General features: G+C 41.4%; 1 protein-coding gene across 5 annotated transcripts in view; it reads right to left on the bottom strand.

Moving 5' to 3' along the window:
• Window positions 1-23,957, bottom strand: part of KIAA0825 (KIAA0825 ortholog) — a 279,595-nt gene that overhangs the window by 231,741 nt on the left and 23,897 nt on the right. For 3 of the 5 annotated variants that reach the window (XM_054054846.1, XM_054054849.1, XM_054054850.1), the window contains exons 2-3: window positions 23,219-23,432; window positions 1,229-1,368 (exon numbers count right to left, since the gene is read on the bottom strand). In XM_054054846.1, the coding sequence (XP_053910821.1) occupies window positions 1,229-1,359 (131 nt within the window). In that variant the 5' untranslated portion in view covers window positions 1,360-1,368; window positions 23,219-23,432. Of the gene's footprint in view, window positions 1-1,228; window positions 1,369-2,564; window positions 2,584-23,218; window positions 23,433-23,957 lie in introns of those variants that run through there. The other 2 variants (XM_054054848.1, XM_054054847.1) reach the window with 2 other exon arrangements.

Genomic DNA, 23,957 nt, shown 5'->3' with positions numbered 1-23,957 from the left:
GATGCAGTGGTCCACAATAGCATTTCACTCATATCTTCACTACCATCAATTATTACTATTGCAACCACAATAGTAAACACAAAGTTTTTAAATTAAAATGGTCAAAATTTGAGATAAAAGCAATGTAATTAAATAGTCTGAAAAATCTCTCAGCCTGGCATGAACACTGCAGCAATAATTCAGAGATGACCCAAGTCAGTTTTCAGTGAGATACAATGATGGTTTATCTCCATTCTTCAGGAAGCTTCAGGAAGTAAAGACTTTGCACAAACATGGGGTTCATTAAAATTACATAATCTTAAAACTGATGCAATGAAGGGCGTTCTATGATGGCTCTATAAAGTGCATTCTTATCCAAAGGCAAGCCCATGGCAGGGGGTTGGAACCAGATGATCTTTAAGGTTTCTTCCAACCCAAACTATTTTATGATTCTGTAATTTTCAAAACCTAATAGAAAATTATACTACATTATATGTACACTTATTTTTTTAAAGGGGAAATTAGTTTATCTGCTTAACAGTATCTATCACAAATCAAAGTATTTTAAAGGTACTAAAGAGTTTGGCCACAAAACATTGCTACCACTTTTCAAACAAGGCACAAAACCTTGAGCTGAACTTTTTACTGTCATGTGAAAAATTTGTATAAGAAAAGAATGCTTTAAATAGTCCACTGCCCCTATAACATTGATTTTTGGAAAGCAGTATGTTACAAAGAAGCGGACAATTAAATATATTAGAACATAAATTCTAGTTAGAAAATCTTACATTACAGCATAACAGTTTTAACTGAAATGGGTAAAATAATGGCTTATATGAGAAAAATTATTATATTTTTTCTACTTTATTAGAAATGCTTAAAGAACATAAGTTCAAAATCTGCTTTTCTGTAAAATTCTGTAGCTCTTATAGTGGATAAAAATTCTCTCATAGCTGTAGGAAATACATTTGTTATGGGAATACACATCTTTTTCCTCCAATATCACACCTACTGCAATAATTCCTAAGATAAAGATGATTCAACTGTTAAAAATATCATACAAAGAAAGACTGTGGCACAAAAATTATATGGCATTAAAAATTTATTAAATGCTTAAGTGGTTAAGGTAAAATTACTAATGAAATAATTATCAGAATTTTAACGTACAAGTAGAGAAGAAAGAAAAGATATGTTTCCTAAATGCAATGACTTTCACTAATGTTTTGGATACAAATAGAATACTCTTTACCTAGAAGAGTTCTTCTTTATTTTTTCATCAAGATCACTAAGGATTTGCTGAAACTCCATTTCTCCAGGAAGGATATTCAACAAACAGTCTAAATTGGAAGAATCAAGAGAATACTCTCCTCCCCATTCCATTTTCAGAATCTGTAAAAATGATAGAGAAAAGTGGTTAAGTAACAAAGAAATTCAGACTAGAGGCATCAAAATGTAAAACGCTTTGTTCCTTGGAAATATTTAGATTATTAAGGAAGTGCTTATGTAGGGAATTACAAAATCAGTATTGAATAGTAAACCTTGTCTATGTTTCTGAGTGCTACAGAGAGAGACATTGGCAAAACAAAAGCAGAGATAAATTTCATAGTAACTTGCACTTTTTTAATTTAAAAAAACCCAGTTCTTTCATATTAATCAGAACAGGAGCTTTCTTAATTTTTTTTTTTTTTTAAGATTTAAAAAGGAAATTCTCACTATTATAACTGAAAACTATAAAAACAAATACATTAGAAGGCAAACTAATTTTCTGTGTGCTTATAAGTTCTGACCAACGAGCACCCACTTTCTGGAAATTAAGCACATCAGTGCAAATAAGTAGAAAATAAAACACTAAAATGCATCAGGAAAAAAGTCTCAACCTATTTTGTACACATTTTACTCAACAAATACTTTGCCAAAACACCACTCAAATCCATTGGCCTACTCAAATCAAGACGCTAAATCCCAGCAGTCTTTATATCAGAATCAAAGCATTAGCAGGGTTATTTTTTCCTGTTTTTTTCTTTTTCTGCATTCTCTTTTTAGAGAAATAATGAAGCTGATTTTACAAGCAGCAATGACTTGCTACCAAAGTTAAAGAAAAAATTAAATAAAGTGTAAACTTCATAATAACCAGTATATTTCACGTCTACTACTTAGTATTTAATTACACTATTCATATTGCAGTGGCAACATGAGGAACAATCATAACCACTCAGATGCACACAATGTTTGGGCAACAAAATACAATGAATTAATAAATACACTATTTATGTTACAAACAATATTCTTTTATGAAGCAGTTACAATGTTGGCTGGAACTTTTTCTAGAGGCACTGCTAGAAAAAGAGATTGAGAGTTTTTCTATGTGAAGAGTCTATAAGACACAAACTCCCAAAGAACATCAGATTAAGACGCAAGGTCAAGATGATAGGTTTTGATCAAATATGAGCCTAGACCTAAAAGCAGCTCAATTGCATATTCTTCAACAGAAATAACACTACTCAGCCTGGTTTTGTTCTTTCAAAACAAAGTTAGAACAAACTGTAAAGTCCTTTAAAGCCTTAAAAGATGAGTAGATGTCATACTTGGGGATATGGTCTGGTGGCAGACTTAGCAGGGCTGGACAGATCGTTGGACTCGATGATCTTAAAGGTCTTTTCCAGCTGAAACCATTCTGTGATTCTGTAATATTTCACAGATCTATAATTTTCCTGAATTCTCAGGAGCTACAGAACACCCCATGCAAATAACAATTCAGCATTTTGGAACGTAGATGAAATTCAGTCACCCTTCTGGTTAAAGGTCTGGACGCAAACCAAACACATCACGTAACACATTGAGAGAAGACAAGTCTTTGAATAAAAGACTCAAAGTATCTTAACAGATGTTAGTGCAATTAAAGACACTGTAATTAAAACTAGAAGTTAAAAAGCACTCTCTCAACTCCAACTGCTGAAATACTCATCAGTAGCTCTGGCAGTGGGTGAACTTGGGAAGGTTCTGCAAACAACTAAGAAACATTAGAAAGCACTAAGGTGCATCAGGTTGCTCAAAGCCCCATCCAACCTGGCCTTGAGCACCTCCAGGGATGGGGCAGCCACCACTCCTCTAGGCAACATGCACTGGTGCCTTGCCATGCTCATCGTGAAGAATTTCTTCCTAATGTCTAATCTAAATATTCCCCTTTCCAATTTAAAGCTATTGCCCTTCATCCTAACACTCCATGCCCCTGCAAAAAGCCCCTCCCCAGCTTTCTTGGAGCCCCTTTCAGTACTGGGAGGCTCCTTTAAGGTCTCCTTGGACCCTTCGCTTCTCCAGGCTGAACGACCCCAACTCTCTCAGCCTGTCCTCATAGCAGAGGTGCTCCATTTCTCTCATACAAGACTATCGTAATAAGAAGGAAAATACAAAACTGATTCAGAAGGAAAAAAACGGTACAACAAGCAATAAATTCATTCAAACTGAGTGGAAATTCTGTTATTTGGCATAACCAGTGTCAGTGTTCTGGATGCACTAATAGGCTTTAACTTCCAGGTGACCTGGGTTCTCAGTGGAAGCAGGTTAACGCTCTGATGCCTGCCTGCTTGCCTCCCTTGGGGCATCAGGATGGGCACCAGCTGGCAAGGTCCCTCCCTTCCCACCTGGGTTATCCCACTTCCCTCTCAGGGCTTAAAAGGTGACCAGTCCTTCCTGCTCCCTGACAGCCAGTGTGACACAGCCGGTGATGGCAAAAACCATGTTTAGGAAAGAATTCCATTTCTTAGAACTTGTGTTCTCTGCAATAATATGGGGGAAGAGTTCTACTTTAAAACTACATTTCTTCGAAGTATTTTAGACAGTAATTAATCTCTGCAAAGGAGATTAATTTGATACTCATTATTATGATGCATAAAAAGCACCATCCCATCATATTGCTGTTTACTATTACTGTGTAATATTTCATATTTTGAGACAAATGGTCTCAGAGAACTGCTTCAAATGCGATTCTGCATGTCCCTATCTGTAACAGGTACAGTACTTTTCAAAACGTATTAGAGGGCCGTACATTAGCATTAATTCTTCCCAGTGAGGGTGGTGAGGCCCTGGCCCAGGCTGCCCAGAGCAGTGGTGGCTGCCCCATCCCTGGAGGTGTTCAAGGCCAGGTTGGATGGAGCTTTGAGCCCTTGATCCAGTGGGAGGTGTCCCTGCCTATGGCAAGGGTTTGGAACTGGATGGGCTTTGATGTCCCTTCCAACCCAAACCACTCTATGATTAAAATGATGTAGCTGTCAATGTTTTCGGTAGCTACTCAAAAAACTTAAGCTATGCACATTTTTCTGGTCTTATTTTAACCAGCAGCAGCAATGCAATTTAATTTCCCTGTAACAACTCTCCACTTCTAAGAAGCCTGACATTAAGAACCAATTTGTATATAAAAAAATTAGGTTTATTTGAAAAAGCATTACAGATACAAGAGATACTTCTTGCTTTTTAAAGCTATATGGTGTTTAACACCGAAGAGCACTTTGCCTTCTTTCTTTTTATTTTTTAGTGCTTTCTTTCTCAGTGTCAGTCAAAAGGAAGCAATCCTCTCACAGAAGTCCTACCTAAAATAATATTCAGTTTAAATGGGATATTTCTTCATTGTGACAAAACAGTTCAATAAACACCATTGTAAAAAACTTCCACCACAAACATACACGGGAAATTTCAGGGGACTGCTAAGATTAGTTTGTAATGTAATCTACTATAATCAGGATTTGTTTTCAGACATAGTTTATAAAAGCTGCATGGACCTAAAACTTCAATAGATTTGCATGTGCAATATAGAATTGCAGAATCACTAAGGTTGGAAAAGACCTCTAAGCGCATCCAGTACAATCGTCAGCCCAACTCCACTGTGCTAACTAAACCATGCCTCAAAGTGTCATATATACACAATTTGTGAACTCTTCTGTGGATGGGGATTCCACCACTGCCCTGGGCAGCCTCTGCCAGGACTTCACCACTCTTTTGGTAAACAAATCTTTCCTAATATCCAGTCTAAACCTCCCCTGGCACAACTTGAGGTCATTTCCTCTTGTCCTATCACTTGCTAACCTTGGGAGACAACTCTACCCTATACATTTTTAAGCCACAATATTTAACTATAAATTCATAGTGTAGCATACCATAGATATGCACCTAACAGACATCTCCCAATTTTGACATAAACTTTTAAAATATAAATTATAAGTCCTTCATTACACTGGGTAAAACATTAGAAGGTCATGTTTATGGCCTATAAATCTATTCTGGCACTTCTAGAAGCTTTGTAAATGTTGACAGACTTATTTATTGACAAATACTTTGTACTGTTACTCCTTCATTTCCCTACAGCACCTCAACCAGCTAAGATTCTTGTTTTAACTTCGGTAGGTTTCAGATACCACAGAACAGAATCAATCCTGGAAGACATCAGGCAAATTTTGCATTACAGTTACACAGAACACCTTGTGAGAGGAGGACACCCCTAAATACAACTTTAGACTTCACCTTGCCCGGAGGTGCAGCAATTAAATTTTCTGGACTGATACTTTACAGTTCATCTAAATATTTGAAAACTTTCTTAACCATTATAGGAATTTTACCCCTAGAGCTCTCATGCCACCCATGTCCAGGACAATAAACGAAAATTATTACCATTAATACTAGGTTAAGAAGAGGATGTCAGTGTACCCATAATTTGAAAACACAGATATTTCAAACTGCAGCACTATATGCACAAAGCCAGCCAAATCTTTCCAGCTTTGTTTCTGATACCGCTTCTTATCTTACAGGAGATATCTCTTTATTGCCCTAGCAGCCTTGTAAAAGTAAAAGGGGACAAGAGAATTGACAAGATTTTTCATCAGTCAGTTTACACTTCCAAAACATCATCTTAACAATGATTTCCTTTATCTATCTTAGTCGCATAACTGTTCCCAGCTGCTTTACAGTACAGAAGATGTCGTCTGCGATCGCACAGCAGGCAGCAACAGCAACAGCAATAGCTTGGGATAATACTATTCAATGTGAAATTCCTCCACATTGCCTGACTATTTAAAGTTTTTTTGGAAACCACATAGAACTTACACAGGAAATACATTAAAAAAATTATAATTTCTTGAGCTCTACTCTTAACACAGTAGAAGTTTCTTACCCAATTTTCTGTGGTAAAAAATCCTTTCAAAATTACATCACAGTTTAAAATAACGACTGGTAAGAGAAAAGGAAGAAATTAAAAATTCTATCTATAAAAGAATGTAATTCATTTTTGGTTCTGCTAATAGGCAGGCATTGAAGCTCTTTATTAAAATTTCTCAATTTATGTTTCATAGTCACCTATTTCCCACTCCTTGTTGAAGCATAAACAGCTTTTACAAAAGGAATACCATATAGTTCCAGGGAAAAAAAAACATTTAATGCACACAAAAAATATTCTTCATGACAGTAGTACAAGTTTTATTAGAAACATCTTGTAATGTTCCCCCTGCAGCCTCTCTACATTTGCTGTTGTTATAAACCTATAGTCATAGAATCATAGAATCATAATGTGGTTTGGGTTGGAGGGGTCCTCAAAGCCCATCCAGTTCCACTCCCTGCCATGGGCAGGGACACCTCCCTCTGCACCAGGGGGCTCCAAGCCCCGTCCAGCCTGACCCTGAGCACATCAAGGGACAGGGCAGCCACCACTTTTCTGGGCAACCTGGGCTAGTAATATTATATTAATTGGTTATTATTCATCACACATAGAACACATTTTCCTTCATATCTTTCAAAGAGAGATTATCAGTAACTGCAATTAAAGTTGTAAATGTATTGAACACAGCTTTTCTCCCAAACTCTGCCATTATTAGACACAGAAAATAAGGAAGTGAGAATAAGGTCATGAAGAAGCACAGTCCTGACTGTGGATGAAACAGAGCGCTGTGCCTTCTACCTGGAGCTGTAATATCTGAATGCATTTCTCTAATCTGAGGCCACTATGTCAGCCATCAGTACTGCCTAATCCTTGAAAAAGGACTGGATATGTAGCTCTCAGAAATCTGCCTATACTAAAAATCAGCCAATGCACGTTTCTGACAAACAACATATGCTGTTATTTTCCATATCTGTGGATTTTCCAGACTGTATTGCCTTGTCCTGTTTGCTAGGCACATGCACATGCAAGAATTTAAAACTTAAGGATCTTAGCATGAGTTCTCCCTGTCACCTCTTCACCTCTCCCCCATTCTTTGAGCCACACAAAATGAAATGTTGAGAATATAAAGCAAAGGAATCAGCACTGCTTTTTTTTTTTTTTTTTTTTTTTGAGATTTTGTGCTATTTGGGACTCGTAAGAGATGTTCAAAGACCAGGAGAGAATTCTCATTTACATAAACTTAATCAAACACTATTGGTCAAAGGCTGTGACTTCAAAAGAGGAACATGCCATGTGGAGTTGCAAGGAAACTCCTGAGGAGTTATGTCAGAAGAAAGGAATTAAGCATAACATGATTCCATAACCTTCAGAAGAGAAGAAATGGCCATTTTCTGAGCTGCTCCTTAGTGAAACAGCCCTATGGCATCTCTGTTTCTCAGACAGTGACTCCAAAGCTGGAATCCCACCGTGTACAACATCCAAGACTCAACATCTATAAACAAGGCATGGTTAGACAAGAAGTCCACAAACATTTAGCATCCCACCTGTGAAAAGTCAGTGGTTTTCTCTTCCTTCTTATTAGCCTTTACAGTTACTAAAACCATATGAGTGACAAAAGCTGTTTTTACACAAATGAGTTGGTTTGTTTGGGTTTTTTTTTACCTTTCCTGGCTTTCTTTAGTAAGGATAAAGGAAGGATTCAAGATGCCTCCTCTCATAGAATTCTTTTTTTTGTGCCAGTCTTTCCATTTTACTTGATAATGTATAAAAGTTGATAAATTTGGTGCAGTGTTGTCTTCTTCAGATATAGTTTAAGCCCTTACCAAAACCATTCAATAATCTGCTTTTCTGCTATTGCCACATACACACAAACACAGCATAAAATCCTGTTCTGCTATCACACTCAATTAAGACTACATCAATCAATCTCATTGACAAATGGACATGCATTATGAACGACAGATATTTTAAAAAATACCTGTAAATGACAAAAACAATTAACAGTCAGTAGTCTAACTACTTCATAGACAAGAGATTCTTATAAGTTACACAGAAGTATCCACCATATGCTTTCTTATCATCCTTGTTTTTGACTAATGGTATTTCTCAAGAAACAATACAATAATGAGAATAATTTCCAAGTAGCATACAGTATTGAATCTATTTTCTACAGCTGCAGCTGAGGATCATAAACAGAATCACAGAATGGTTGGAGTTGAAGGGACCTCAAAGCCCATCCAGTTCCACCCCCTGCCATGGGCAGGGACACCTCCTACTGGATCAGGGGCTCAAGGCCCCATCCAACCCCGCCTTGAACACCTGCATGGATGGGCAGCCACAGTTTCTCTGGGCAACCTGGGCCAGGGCCTCACCATCCTCATTGTGAAGGTGGTGAGGCACCACCATCCAAGTCTCTCAGCCAGTCCTTGTACAGAAGGTGCTCCGGCCCTCAGATCATCTCTGTGGCCTCCTCTGGACCCGCTCCAACTGACCCATATCCTTCTTATAATGGGGATTCCAGAACTGGACACAGGGCTTCAGGTTGGGTCTCATGAGAGAGGAGTAAAGGCACAGAATCCTCTCCCTCACCCTGCTGGCCAGGCTTCTTTTGATGCAGCCCAGGACACAGCTTTCCTGGCTGCAAGCACACTTTGCTGGCTCATGTTGAGCTTCTCATCAATCCATAAGAAATAAATTTTGTGTACTGTTATGATAAAATGTCTGAGACCAATTAATTACTTTCCCCAGAAAGACTGCACGGCATTATGTTTTTTTCCTGAATGGCAAGAATGTAAGGGATTTCCTATGTGTGAGACTAACTGTACATCTACTGCAGAATTGCCTTTCCAGTTGTGACAATAAGAGATGCTATTTAGCGATATTAAGTGAGTTTTCTCACTTATAAACTCAGAAAGAAGACGCAACACTGTAATAAACCCCCAAATTCCTCTCAGAACTGTACTCTCAGAAACACCTGCACAGCCTTCCTATCTCACTTGTCATTAATGTCTAAAATTGCACAGATTTATAAGGACTGTACTGAAGGAAATAATCTTTTAACACACTGGTAAAGAACCTAACATATACCATTTCCAACTAAAAACCTCACAAATACATACTATACGCTTCTACACTAGACCATAAAAGCCTTTTCTCTTCTTGTTTATTGGAAAAACCCTCCATCCTGACACAATACTCTTTGAGGACAATGGTATTTAAAGGAAAGAAATTTCAAGACCTTTGAGGTCTTAGAGTTCAGCAGATCAGATATAGAGTTGTTAGGATTTTAATGGGAAATAGCCTTCCAATGAAACTATTACATTTTAAAAGAATTACAAAAAAAGTGTGTGACCACAGTTTTTAAAAGGTAGGCTGCATTTCAGCCCCTTCACTCCTCCACATTCTATTTTATTCAATTACTTCTCAATTTAAGCTGAGAGCTTGAAAAATGTCAGTTTTATAAAAATGAAATACAAAAACTCTCCGTAGGTGTGTCTTAAGTGGGACTAAGTTTATACTCGCAATATTAAAGACTTGTTTAGTTTCATAAATGTCACAGATTTTTCCTCCCTCAAATACTATTACTAAAACTTCTTACTAAATTTTACACAGGGTCACACGAAACATTTTACTGACAACTGTAAATGCCCATTAAATCACTAAAATTTATTTTTTTTTTTAAAAAAAAATCTGTTAGTTTTTAAATCAAACATTTAAATTAGTTTTTGCTGACATAACTTAAACTGTAAACATTTCATGCCATACTGCCCTGTGGCATATTGAGGCACGGACTCTGAGTCAGGATCGAAGACCTTTATTAAGCAAAAAGCAATCCCTTTTATACCCCTGCCTTGTTGAGGCAGTGCTTTTCCACTTGCCCAAATAGCTCAGTTATGCATTGTTATAACAGACACCAGAATAGGTGCCAGAACATAACTGTAATTCACTCTTGGGTAACTGGTCAAAAAGATGTAATTGCCAAATTTTGATGTTATTCATACTACTGGAAATGAACACAGCTAAGTAAGCCAATACAGGAATCTCTTCTTTCAGGCATTAAGTTTAAGAGCTTCTCAATGTTTAAAAAATCTCAGTTGAAAACTATTAAAAGTTCTCAGCATTTTCTCAAAACCCTTGTGACAGATAAAGCAGCCTCTGCTCGATAAATAAGAGGTAGAACTTTATGATATAAATGTAATACATATATAAGCATCGGACTGTAACATTTAGTAAAGAAAAATACACATGATGTCACTCAATGTCATTGAAATGAAATTCCATTTATGTGACTTCTCAAATGCAGAAATTTATCTCACTTTGACAGCCTACCAAGATGTTTTAAAAATACTGAAAATGCTTACTTAGTATAAAACCCTTAATTTAAAAAAAAAAAAAATCTATTCACACTACTTTTCTATTTCAATGAGCTTCTAACAGCTGGTGTCACAAACAGCCAGGAAATTAACAGTTACTTGTCCAAAACACAGCATTAGCTTCTAGCTCCAGTGGCTCTGGAGACAACAGGCACCACATATTATCAAAACAAACACGTGCTTTATAGAAAACACTGGCAGAAACTTCAAGAGGAGATTATCCTTTGGAAATCAACAAGTGTTCAGTCACTATGTGTATGAGATTCCATTGACCATGGCCTCTGCAGAGGCCCACCAAAAGCCTTTGCTGAGTCCCACACTCTGGACAATAACTTCATGGTACAGATGCTGAGGGAATTGACCTGGAATGGTGCCTTCCTCAATTTATTCCTTGCTAACAGAGAGGGTCTCATGGATGAAGTGGTGTACTTCTTAAGTACAACCTCCTAAGAGCACAGGACCAGGCAATTCCAAAATGCCAGAAATAAGCAGGTGAGGCAGAAGGCTGGTCCAGCTGAGCAGGGATCGTCTTCTGTAACTAAGGCATGACAAGAAGGTGAATGGCCAGTGGAAGCAAAGACAGGTGACATGGAAGAACTACAGAGATGCTGTTTGCCGCTGTAGGACAGAAATTCATGCAGCCAAAGCTTAAGAAGTAGGAGCAGGTGCTGATCTCTTCTCTCTGGTGACCAGTGACAGGAGCTGAGGGAAGAGAAGGAACATGCACTACGGGAGGGTTAGGTTGGCTATTAGGAGAAGGTTTTCCCCCAGAGGGTGGTGGAGCACTGGAACACCTCCCAAGGAAGCAGTCACCAAGCCTGACAATATTCCAGAAGCGTTTTGGCCAATGTCCTCAGACCCATGGTATGAATGTTAAGGTGTCCTGTGCAGGGACAGGAGTTGGACTCAATGATCCTTGTGGGTCCCTTCCAACTCAGGACATTCTATGACTCTATGATCATCTCCATTCCTTGGTTTCAGGCCCCTTCCCTTACTGAACGAGCCTTTGTGTGGGAGGAAGTTATGGAATGTGGACCCCCAACTGTCACAAAAACTAGGACTAAGTTACAAGTGTTTCTTTAAAAACAAATTAAAAAGCCACATCTGTTCCACCACTGAAAGCCCTGCATCAAAAATTAATTCCACAAGGGAAGGTGACAACTGAACTACACATTTCAGTAGGAACCGATATGCTAAATTACATCTTTACAGACCAACCTATGCCAAAACATAAACATATGTATTACACTGCACTGTATAAATTCTGAAATGCATCTGTGTTGTTTACATAAAGAATAAAACTCCTACTAACGTGAATGAGGAACCCGAAACCATCTCTTCAACTATGCAAAAAACTTATATTCACTTTTGCCAGGAGCACCTCCTCTGATGTGCTGCTTACTATCTCTCTAAAAAAATACTTGAGAACACTGCAAATGCCGAAACGCTTGGCTTTGAGTTTATTCGTTCCCTCTCCTTGCTCTTCAGACTAGTTCCACCAACAGATACTGGAAAAAGTAGCCTGACTCAACTCATCTCCCCTTTGCATATTAGACACAAGGAGATAGAGGTGCATTTCTACAGACTAGGGATATTTTCAAAATTATGAGAATCTGGCTGAGTAACATGGTAAAATCTGCACATTCAGGAAGGGCAGCTCTGCCCCAACCCTAACTAACCCAGAGTAAGTTCCCATAAACTGTAACCTGAATTTTAAATGTTCTTCTCATTAATTATTGTATAATTGGTGTAATTTTCTTTTTTATTTGTGCACTTGGAAGCACTTATGCACACAAAGCATTTAAAGAATACCTCCACTGAAGGATGATGTGGAGATACAGAAGTAAATATGAAGAAAGGCAGTTGATATTTGTCACTGTTTTTCCCCAAACGAAATACATTTATTAGGGGGAAAAGGGAAATTCTTCCAATAGTCCTCAAAGTGACAGTCTTTTTCACTTGCACACTTTCGTTCTGGAAAAGGAGCCGGCAGGGGAAAAAAACAGCTTGGTTGAGTAGGGAGATCTTGAGAGACATCAAAAAGAAGAGGAATGTCTATGAGCTTTGGAGGAAGGGTAGACTACAGGGAGGAAGTGAGTCATACAGGGAAAAAAATCAGGAGGGCTAAGGCCCAACTAGAAATCAAATTGGCTAAGTCTGTGAAAGATAATAAAAAATCTTTCTAGAAATACATTAACAAGAAAAGGACTAGGGAGAATATTCACTCCCTATTGGATGCAGAAGGACAACAGTGACAAGGGATGAAGACAAGGCTGAGGTACTTAATGCCTTCTTTGCCTCAGTCTTTAATAGTAAGGGAAGTTGTTCCCCCTGGGTACAAACCCAGGAGTTAGAGGAGCAGAATGAGGTTCCCATGATCCAAGAGGAGGTGGTTAGAGACTTGCTTGCCACAAGTCTATGGGGCCAGATGGGATCCACCCAAGAGTACTAAAGAAGCCGGCAGATGTCCTTTCCAAATCCCTTTCCATCATCTTCCAGAGGTCCTGGCTGACTGGGGAAGTTTCACTGGACTGGAGGCTGGCTGATGTTGTGTCCATCTACAAGAAGGGTTGCAGGGAAGATCCAAGGAACTACAGGCCTGTCAGTCTGACCTCAGTGCTGGGGAAAGTCGTGAAATAGGTGATCTCGAGTGCTACCATGAAGCACATGCAAGAGAACCGGGTGATCAGGCCGAGGCAACACAGGTTCATGAAAGGCAGGTCTTGCCAAGATAACCTGATTGCCTTCTGTGACAAAGTGACTCGACTACTGGATTGGGGAAAGGCTGTGGATCTTCTTGGACTTCAGTAAAGCCTTTGACACAGTTTCTCACAGCATTCTGCTTCAGAAACTGTCAGCCTCTGGCCTGGACAGGCGCACACTCTCCTGGGTTGAAAACTGATTGGATGTCCGGGCCCAGAGAGTGGTGGTAAATGGAGTTAACTCCAGCTGGAGGACAGTTACAAGTGGGGTTCCCCAGGACTCGGTACTTTATCAATGACCTGGATGAAGGCACTGACTGCACCCTTAGCAAGTTTGCAGATGACACTAAGATGGGTGGAAGCATGGATCTGCTGGAGGGTAGGGAGGCTCTGCAAAGGGATCTGAAGAGGCTGGACTGCTGGGCCGAGGCCAATGGCATGAGGTTTAACAAGGCCAAATTCCGGGTCCTGCACTTGGGGCACAACAATCCTACGCAGTGCTACACACTAGGAGCAGTCTGGCTAGAAAGCTGCATGCAGTAGAAGGACCTGGGGGTGTTGGTTGACAGCCGACTGAACATGAGCCAGCAGTGTGCCCAGGTGGCTAAGAAGGCCCATGGCATCTTGGCTTGTATCGGAAACAGTGCGACCAGCAGGTCCAGGGAAGTTATTCTCCCTCTGTACTCAGCACTGGTGAGACCGCACCTTGAATACTGTGTTCAGTTCTGGACCCCTCACCACAAGAAGGATGTTGAGGCTCTGGAGCGTGTCCAGAGAAGAGCAACAAAGCTGGTGAGGGGGCTTGAGAACAAGTCTTATGAGGAGCAGCTGAGAGAGCTGGGGTTGTTTAGCCTGGAGAAGGGGAGGCTGAGGGGAGACCTTATTGCTCTCTACAACTACCTGAAAGAAGGTTGTGGAGAGGAGGGAGCTGGCCTCTTCTCCCAAGTGACAGGGGACAGGACAAGGGGGAATGGCTTCAAGCTCCACCAGGGGAGGTTCAGGCTGGACACCAGGAAAAAGTTTTCATGGAAAGGGTCATTGGGCACTGGAACAGGCTGCCCAGGAAGGTGGTTGAGTCACCTTCCCTGGAGGTGTTTAAGGGATGGGTGGATGAGGTGCTGAGGGACATGGTTTAGGGAGTGTTAGGAATGGTTGGACTCGATGATCCAGTGGGTCCTTTCCAACCTGGTGATTCTATGATTCTATGATTCTATGATTATGGTGTGGCTGCAAAAAAAGGGGCTCAACAATTCATGTGCAAACAGGAAAATGTGCAAGATAAGAGAAAAGCATACAAGTAAAGCAGGAAATACGTCTATTGGAATCAGAAAAAACCTGCAGAATAAACAGAAAAGATGCCTGGCAAAACCAGAACAAGAGCTGATCCTAAAAAATAAACTCAATTACACTGACAGTGAATGAGATCCTCCAGATCTGTTGGAGGAAGGTAAGAAGCGTAAAATACAAAGGAAATAACTTGGGAAAGTTCCTTACTGGGTACATGCTTTCCTTCATTAAAGAGTTTGAGGTTGGCTGCTTTAGGACAAGAGGAAACGGCCTCAAGTTCTGCCACAGGAGATTCAGATTTGATATTAGGAAAAATGTCTTTACTTAAAGAGTGGCAAAACCCTAGCAGAGGCTGCCCAGCCCTGCCCAGGTGGAGTCCCCATCCCTGAAGGGGTTCAAAAAATTTGTAAATGTGGCACATTGGGACATGGTTTAGTTGGCATGTGGTGTTGGGCTGATGTTTGGACTAGATTTGCTTAGAGGGCTTTTCCAACCTTAATCGTTCTATGACTCTATGATTCAGTAACAAAGATCATCCAGGACCCACAACATCAGCTATTGTGCTGCATCAGCTTTGTGGTACTGAATACTCACAGTTCAGGATAACTGAACTGCAGCCACACAGACTGTAGGCAGTGCCCCCCTCCCACACCAGCCTGTGCCTCTGGTACCGGCTACACTTGTGGGAGCTGTGCACGAGTCGCAGAACTCCTTCACATGGTGGCAGAGCTGAGGGAGGAGGTGAACAGGTTAAGGACTATCAGGGAATGTGAGAGGGACATAGATCTTTGGAGCAGTGCCCTCACACAAACCCAGCAGGCTGCTGGAGCCAGTGTGGCGGAGCAGCTCGATCCTATAATCTGTGAGGCAGGGGGAACAAGAGATAGGGGATGGCAGCAAGTTCCTGTCCGGCGCAGGAAACCTGCTCCCCCCACCTGGACAACTAACCCCCAGATAGCCCTCAGAAATCAATATAAAACGCTGCAGGTGGAACCGATCCCCCAGGAAGAAGCAGAGGAAGAAGGAGATGGTGCCCACAGCCTAGAAACATTCCCTAGGCTCCAGCATCCTCAGAGGGCCCTAAAAACATCCTCTGTCAAGAAAAAGAGGAGAGTGATCGTCTTAGGGGATTCCCTTCTTAAAGGAGTGGAGGGACCCATCTGCAGACCGGACCCGCTCCACAGGGAGGTCTGCTGCTTGCCCGGGGGCATCAGTGAGGGACATCAATAGAAAACTCCCTTCCTTGGTGAAGGAAACGGATTACTATCCCCTCTTAGTATTTCAAATAGGTAATGATGACTTACAGCGCAGAAAGCTGAAAGCGATCAAAAGAGACTTCAGGGCTTTAGGGAGGATGATGGAGGGCTCTGGAGCACAAGTGGTGTTTAGTTCTATCCCAATACTAAGGAATATGGAACAGGAGGTCAGAGACAAACAGCTGATTAATGCCTGTCTCCGAGCCTGGTGTGAGGAGAGAGGCTTTGGCTTCTTTGATCATGGGGTGACCCACCCACTCCCAGGTTTTCTTACTAGGGATGGGTCATACTTGTCTCCAAGGGGGACTAAAGTTATCTCTAAAAATCTAGTTAGGCTCTTAAATAGAGCTTTAAACTAGATGTGAAGGGGGAAGGGGAGGAGACCAGGCTAGTTGGGAATGAGCCTGGAAGTGGGAAACCGGCGGCTGAGAAATGGTGTGCTGGAGAGGACCACCAGTACACCACCACAGGGCAAGTGAGGGCGAGTACAAGTGGGGACAGTAAGGATGAAACTGGGTCTGTGGAATTAGTTATTCTAAGGACCAGTCAATCGAGAATGAACTCTCTTCTCTTTACGAGGACTGAAGGTTCATCAGCCCAGCTGAAGTGCATTTACACCAATGCACGCAGCATGGGCAATAAGAAGGATGAGCTGGAAGCTGTTGTAGGGCAAGGTGACTATGATGTCGTTGCCATCACAGAAACGTGGTGGGATGACTCACATAACTGGAGTACAGCTATGTTGGGATATAAACTCTTCAGGCGGGACAGGAAGGGTAGGAAAGGAGGCGGGGTAGCCCTCTATGTTAAAGAGTGCTTTGATACTCTTGAACTGGATTACGGTGAGGATGGGACCGAGTACCTATGGGTTAAAATCAGGGGAGCCCACAAGAAGGGGGACTTTGTGACAGGTCTGTCTGTAACAGACCACCCAGCCAAGAAGAAGCAGCTGATGAGCTCTTCTATAAACAGCTGGGGATAGTCTCTAAATCTCTGCCTCTTGTCCTTGTGGGTGACTTTAACTTTCCGGATGTCTGCTGGGAGTACAATACAGCAGAAAGGAAACAGTCTAGGAGGTTCCTGGAGTGCATGGAAGACAACTTCCTTGCACAACTGGTTAGTGAACCAACAAGGGAGGGTGCCTTCCTAGACCTGCTGTTTGCGAATAGAGAAGGTCTTGTTGGGGATTTGACGGTTGGAGGACGCCTGGGATTAAGTGATCATGAGATGATAGGGTTTTCAGTTCTAGGTGGGATAAAGAAGGGGGTTAGCAAAACAGTCACATTAAACTTCCAGAGGGCAGACTTTGGCCTGTTCAGAAGGTTGATTAGCAAAATCCCGTGGGAAACAGTCCTTCAGGGCAAGGGAGCCCATGAGGGTTGGGCGCTCTTGAAAAACGAAATCCTAGCAGCTCAAGAGCAAGCCATCCCTGTGTTCCGGAAAAGGAGCCGGTGGGGGGAAAAGCCAGCTTGGTGGAGCAGGGAGATCTCAACAGGTGTCAATAATAAGAAGAAGCTCTATGTGCTTTGGAGGAAAGGACAGGCATCTTGGGTGGACTACAGGGACAAAGTGAGATCATGCAGGGAAAAAATCAGGAGGGCCAAGGCCCAACTAGAAATAAAACTGGCTAAGTCTGTGAAAGACAACAAAAAGTCTTTCTACAAATACATTAACAGGAAAATGAGGACGAGGGAGAATATCCAGTCTCTATTGGATGCAGAAGGAATAACAGTGACAGGGGATAAGGACAAGGCTGAGGTACTTAATGCCTTCTTCGCCTCAGTCTTTAATAGCAAAGAAAGTTGTTCCTTCTGTTTACAAATCCAAGAGTTAGAGGAGCAGAATGAGGTTCCCGTGATCCAAGAGGAGGCGGTTAGGGACTTGCTTGGCAGCTAGACTCCCACAAGTCTATGGGGCCGGATGGGATCCACCCAAGAGTATTGAAGGAGCTGGCGGATGTCCTTTCCAAACCCCTATCCATCATCTTCCAGAGGTCCTGGCTGACTGGGGAAGTTCCACTAGACTGGAGGCTGGCTGATGTTGTGCCCATCTACAAGAAGGGTTGCAGAGGGGATCCGGGGAACTACAGGCCTGTCAGTCTCACCTCAGTGCCAGGGAAAGTCATGGAACAGGTAATCTTGAGTGCTATCATGAAGCACATGCAAGAGAACCGGGTGATCAGGCCCAGTCAACATGGGTTTACAAAAGGCAGATCTTGCCAAACTAACCTGATCACCTTCTATGACAAAATCACTCGACTACTGGATGGGGGAAAGGCTGTGGATGTAGTCTTCTTGGACTTCAGTAAAGCCTTTGACACAGTTTCTCACAGCATTCTGCTTCAGAAACTGTCAGCCTCTGGCCTGGACAGGCGCACACTCTCCTGGGTTGAAAACTGGTTGGATGTCTGGGCCCAGAGAGTGGTGGTCAATGGAGTTAACTCCAGCTGGAGGCCAGTCACAAGTGGCCCTTCCTGCCTTCCACAAGTCACCCCTTCCTCGGGGCTCAGTACTGGGTCCAGCTCTGTTCGATGTCTTTATCAATGACCTGGATGAAGGCATTGAGTGCACCCTTAGCAAGTTTGCAGATGACACTAAGCTGGGAGGAAGTGTCGATCTGCTGGAGGGTAGGGAGGCTCTGCAAAGGGATCTGAACAGGCTGGACTGCTGGGCTGAGACCATTGGGATGAGGTTTAACAAGACCAAATGCCGGGTCCTGCACTTGGGGCACAACAACCCTATGCAGTGCTACAGACTGGGGGAAGAATGGCTGGAGAGCTGCACGGAAGAGAAGGACCTGGGGGTGCTGGTTGACGGCCTACTGAACATGAGCCAGCAGTGTGCCCAGGTGGCCAAGAAGGCCAACGGCATCTTGGCTTGTATCAGAAATGGGGTCACCAGCAGGTCCAGGGAGGTTATTCTCCCTCTGTACTCGGCACTGGTGAGACCGCACCTCGAGTACTGTGTTCAGTTCTGGACCCCTCACCACAAGAAGGATGTTGAGGCGTGTCCAGAGAAGAGCAACAAAGCTGGAGAAGGGGCTGGAGAACAAGTCTTATGAGGAGCAGCTGAGAGAGCTGAGGTTGTTTAGCCTGGAGAAGAGGAGGCTGAGGGGAGACCTTATTACTCTCTACAACTACCTGAAAGGAGGTTGTGGAGAGGAGGGAGCTGGCCTCTTCTCCCAAGTGACAGGGGACAGGACAAGAGGGAATGGCCTGAAGCTCCGTCAGGGGAGGTTCAGGTTGGATATCAGAAAAAAATTCTTCACAGTAAGAGTCATTGGGTACTGGAACAGGCTGCCCAGGGAGGTGGTCGAGTCGCCTTCCCTGGAGGTGTTTAAGGAACGGGTGGATGAAGTGCTGAGGGACATGGTTTAGGGAGTGTTAGGAATGGTTGGACTCAATGATCCAATGGGTCCTTTCCAACCTTGTGATTCTGTGATTCTGTGATAAGCCTGTTAAGGACTAATTATTTTAATTGTGTGTGATAATAACCGATAACAACTTAAGTACTATGTACACTATTTGTCAAACTAGCAAAGTGTTGCTTCCAAGTGTGAAACTGGCCTGATTTGTCCTACACACTATCAATTCAGCAATCTCTGTCACCCCAAATGATAAATATACACACACTTGCATTCAGTTGCAAGTGTCACACTCCTGTGAGTGGAGTTCCACTTCTGGTTCTTCCAAACACTAACTCCACTACAGAGCAGCAGTGGAATCAATCACCTTCTCTTATTCTTTAAATACAATTGAAATGGCAATACTATTTCCTCCCTCCCTCTGTTCTTCCTAATTGTACTGTGAACTCTTTCAATTAAGTCTTTTACCACACCTAGCATCAGCCATAGCTGAGGCAGGACCTCAGGCTGGTAGGTACCATTTCCACCAAAACAGTAAAATTGTAATACGAATCTTATTTTCTTGATACTACAAGTCTGAGCTTCTGCAACTACAAAACTACATGTTAAATTTCTTGCACAGGAGTGGCTCACTACTCTATCTCTTACCTCCCTCCAAGATTGTCCTGTGCACAGGTTTTCAATCTTTTTCTATTTCAGAGTCTATTCCAGGGTGGTTGCTGTGTTTCACATTCCCCGTTCCAGCCCACACAAGGGTCTGGCACCCTCCTCTCACATAATGTGCTCCATTATTGGAGCATCTTCTATACCAGTCTGTTCCCAACAGCACCCTCTTCTCTTGTAACAGTCCTTATTTTGCCAGTCTGCAAACAATTCCGTGTAACCTCTTTTCCCTCAGCCTTTCTGCTCCCTCACCTCTTTTGTTCTGGGAGATGAATCACTCCAGATGCTAATATGCTTCACTCTGCTGTGAAGATGCGTGAAGATGAGAGACGGGACTTGCTACGCTGGCATGGCTCAACTGTTCAAAGGTTGTGTGACGCTGTTTGAAAGATAAGAAGCTATGGCTATACTAAATAATAGCAAAGGCTTTCATGTGTCACCTGTTTTCCCTTCAGTTCTCTAATTTACTATAAAATTCTAAGACTCTACAGTGAAAATTGCCCCAAGATAGAATTTTTCACAAAGTTCTTGTGCTGGAAAACAGAAAAGGAAATCACATAGAAATGAAAGCAACCTTCAAACTTGACTAAATCATATGTCTTACTTCTGCACTAACTTGCCTATTCAAAACCTGAAAGTTTACCTATACAACCAAGAAACAAAACAAAGGATTAACATTAAATAATATATTGTATATTCGCTAGACACCAAAAGACGCATAGTGTGCAGCTAATGTATCTTCAGCAATTAAAAATTCAGCTGTATGAATATTGCAATAATTTAAGTTTTTAAATTATTTATCTTAAACTGGCAGAAGAGATTACTATTTAAAAATAACATGCAAGATGCAAGTCCTGAAAAATTGATGGGAAACAGCAGTCTTTAAGACTTGAGCTCACTTTATACAAAAACAATAATGCTTAAAAAATCCTACCAAAATTCAAGTCACTGGAAGAAGAAATTTTATGATCTGCTCTGTCAATTCTTAAGCCTCAGCTTTGTTCCCTCTTAAGTATACTAGTGAACAGTATGAACTCAAAAAAAGGGATAAAGATCTGCTGCTTAAATCAAATCACAAAGGAAAAAATGAAATTCTTTCTGAACCACTCCCTTTTTCTTTCCATTTGCACCTTTAGTCTTTTGTTTCCTGCTACACACCCCGTATCAAATTTCACAGTGAAAATAAATGCTGGATGGCTCTGTGTTAAGTCAGAGAAATCATCTATAACTGCATTTTACTGTATTTGCTGCTTAACATATCCCACCACTGAACCTAACATTTAGAATCTATCATATCAACATAGTCATCATGATCCAAGCTGCAAATAATAGAGAGTGTCACTGTCAATTTTGCTTTCTCACACTTCCTTCCCTTCACTTCATCTGATTTTAATAATCCCTGTCAAACCACAAACAGTCCAAATTACCTCCCTGACACAGAAGCTTTCAAGGAAGAGACAGAATCTCAACTTTCATTTAGCGACTACAAAAGCAAGCTGTCCGGATGGACAAATATTATTTCCACTCTTGACAATTCCTACAGTAAAGCATGCTTTTTAATTTTCACTGAAGCTGCCAAGAGTTTGATATAAGCTTCTTGTTTAGCGTAGATTGACTCACAGGATTAGCAAACCAACAACTGTAATTGTGTTTAAACAAGGCAGCACTTTCAAGTCAAAGGAAAAACTGCTTGCAAAAAGGTGACAATTGCATCTCATAAGATAAGTGAATTAAGAAAGAGATTACACAAATAATTTCAATTTCGTAGATCTCATAGGATCTGTTTCAAGATCATTTTCCATCTCCAAGATTGACCAAACGGTTGCTGCTCACAAGTAACATAAATCAGAATTTCAAGGAGGACAACTCAGCAACCGCCTGAGAACGGTTAGCATCTGACAACAGGAAATATGTTCAAGGCAAATAAGCTTCTGCAAAAGGATGTGATCTATAATCATTTTCCCTTCTGTTAGCTTGCCTTCAAAGCAACCTTGATAACACAACTCCCTGCTTCACATATATCAGTTTAGAAGTAATTGATTTCTCTGATGAGGCACAGTATTGTGTAATTAGCATTCTATTTGAAGTGTATGTGGATTAATCAAAGCATAATACATTTTTATATAAAATATTTTCTTCGCAGAGACACCACAGTCTCTCTAATCATCTGGAAGTCTATCGCTTCTTAGTATTTCAATTCATTTAAAGTCGCACTCAGGTTTTGAAGTGTTACTAGCTATAAGAAAAGAAAACAGGACAACCAAGGTGTTTCGCATCAGAAGCCTCACGTGAAGTATTTGTTTAAATACCTGTCCATTACACAGGCTTAATTTAAGGCTAATCAAAGCTATTTTAAGAGACTCTTTGGTAACTAGTCAGAATACATTAAAACAATAAAAAAAAGGTATTTGAGGAATCTATAGCATCACTATGAAATACAGAGGTGTATGCCTAGATGGTGTTTAGACTTCGACAGCAAGAGAACTGCTGTCTACTAATACAGCAGCACTCTAGTGCACTTCCAACAGTGCACGCTGGCAACTGGCCCTCCATGATCACTGATCTTCATGGCCAGACATCCTTCTGCTTGCTTTTTCATTCTGCCTTTCTTCCTAGTGAAGAGTAAGAACTTTAACAGCTTACTGTGTTTTTCTCCTTCAGCCAAAGCATGGTTCTGACACTCAGCAGTGCATTGATTCTGCCCTATCAGGTACGCATCAGATGGGACCTGTGTGCTCTTTTATGCTGAAAAAAGGATCTGATCAAAAGATCACTTAAAGGAGAGAAAAAAATTATATGAGGAACACACAAACCAATGGTGTTCTCAATTTTAATTAAAAGGACATTGATTTAAGCCTCTTTAACTGTAGTGCTTAATATTGACTATGTCTGACTTCTAGTTAACCATCAGTTTGAGGCCAGAGCAGAATTTGTAACTGATACCAGCTACCTCTATCCATTAAAAAAGCACAGATTATCTATCACGTAGGTTTTTAGCTCTACCAAACATAAAGAAAATAGGAGACAGGAAAGATATCTGTAGAACACTACATACAAATATACTGGCTGATATGAAAATATGTTTACATTACATCTACTTAACCGTAATCAAAATAATTGTGCAAAATTTAACCATGTGTCTAACAGTTTGCAGCTCTGTAACTACGAGGGAAGGTAGACTTTTTAATTACGTTCCTTAAAGACATGAGCTTCTTACTAATTCAAAAGCCATATATAAATGATTTTTTCAACTAATTGCTGAGAGGTAGCCTTTATCTTCCCAGAGCATCCTCTTGATATTTCAATTCAGTCTTGTCTCACTTGATAACTTACATTATCAGATGTCACATCTTTATTTCTCAGCGAAAGTGATTGTCATCACACATATGATTCCACAAAAGCAAAAAAATGCATAACAAATTGGCACTTTTAAGGAATATTTATCCAGAATACCTTTTGATTGCTGCTGAAGAAAGAAAGGAAAATAAAGGAATAGTTGTAGCAAAAGGAACTTCCTTCTTCTCAAAAATCCCTTAAAACTATACTCTTGCACTCCAGCCTGAAGGTCCTCATCATAGCACAACTAGGAGTCCTGCAGCTGGCAGGTGATAAAGAAACATACTTCATGGTGAAGTTAATTTATCTCCGCATGGTTAGTTTGTACATGCTGTGGAAACGGAAATGACGTGTAGTTAGGGCTCCAGAATACTTATACAGAACTCTAATACATTTTACAGTCTCTTCTGGGAAGATATTGTGTAAAGAAGCAATCTGAACAGGCTGAGACGGGCTGAGACCAACACTATGAGGTTCAACAATGTCAAATGCCAAGTCCTGCACTTGGAAGACAGGAACCCCATGAAGAACTTCAAGAAGAGGGGCTGGAAAGCTGCCTGGCAGAGAAAGACCTGAGGGTGTTGGTTAACAGTGGCTGAACATGAGCCAGCAGTGGCCAAGAAAGCCAGTGGCATCTTGGCTTGGATCAGAAACAGCATGGCCAGCAGCAGCAAGGAAGGACCCTGGACTCAGTGCTAGTGAGGCCACACCTTGAATCCTGGGTTCAGTTTTGGACCCCTCAGTCCAAGAAGGACATGGAGGTCCTGGAGCACATCCAGAGAAGGGGAACAGAGCTGGGGAAGGGGCTGGAGAACAAGAGAGACAGCTGAGGAACCTGGGGCTGTTTAATGTGGAG

Source organism: Cuculus canorus, chromosome Z (assembly GCF_017976375.1).
Source record: "Cuculus canorus isolate bCucCan1 chromosome Z, bCucCan1.pri, whole genome shotgun sequence".
Lineage (NCBI taxonomy): Eukaryota > Metazoa > Chordata > Aves > Cuculiformes > Cuculidae > Cuculus > Cuculus canorus.
The sequence above is the reverse complement of the archived record's forward strand: the minus strand, read 5'-3'. Positions and strand labels throughout refer to the sequence as shown.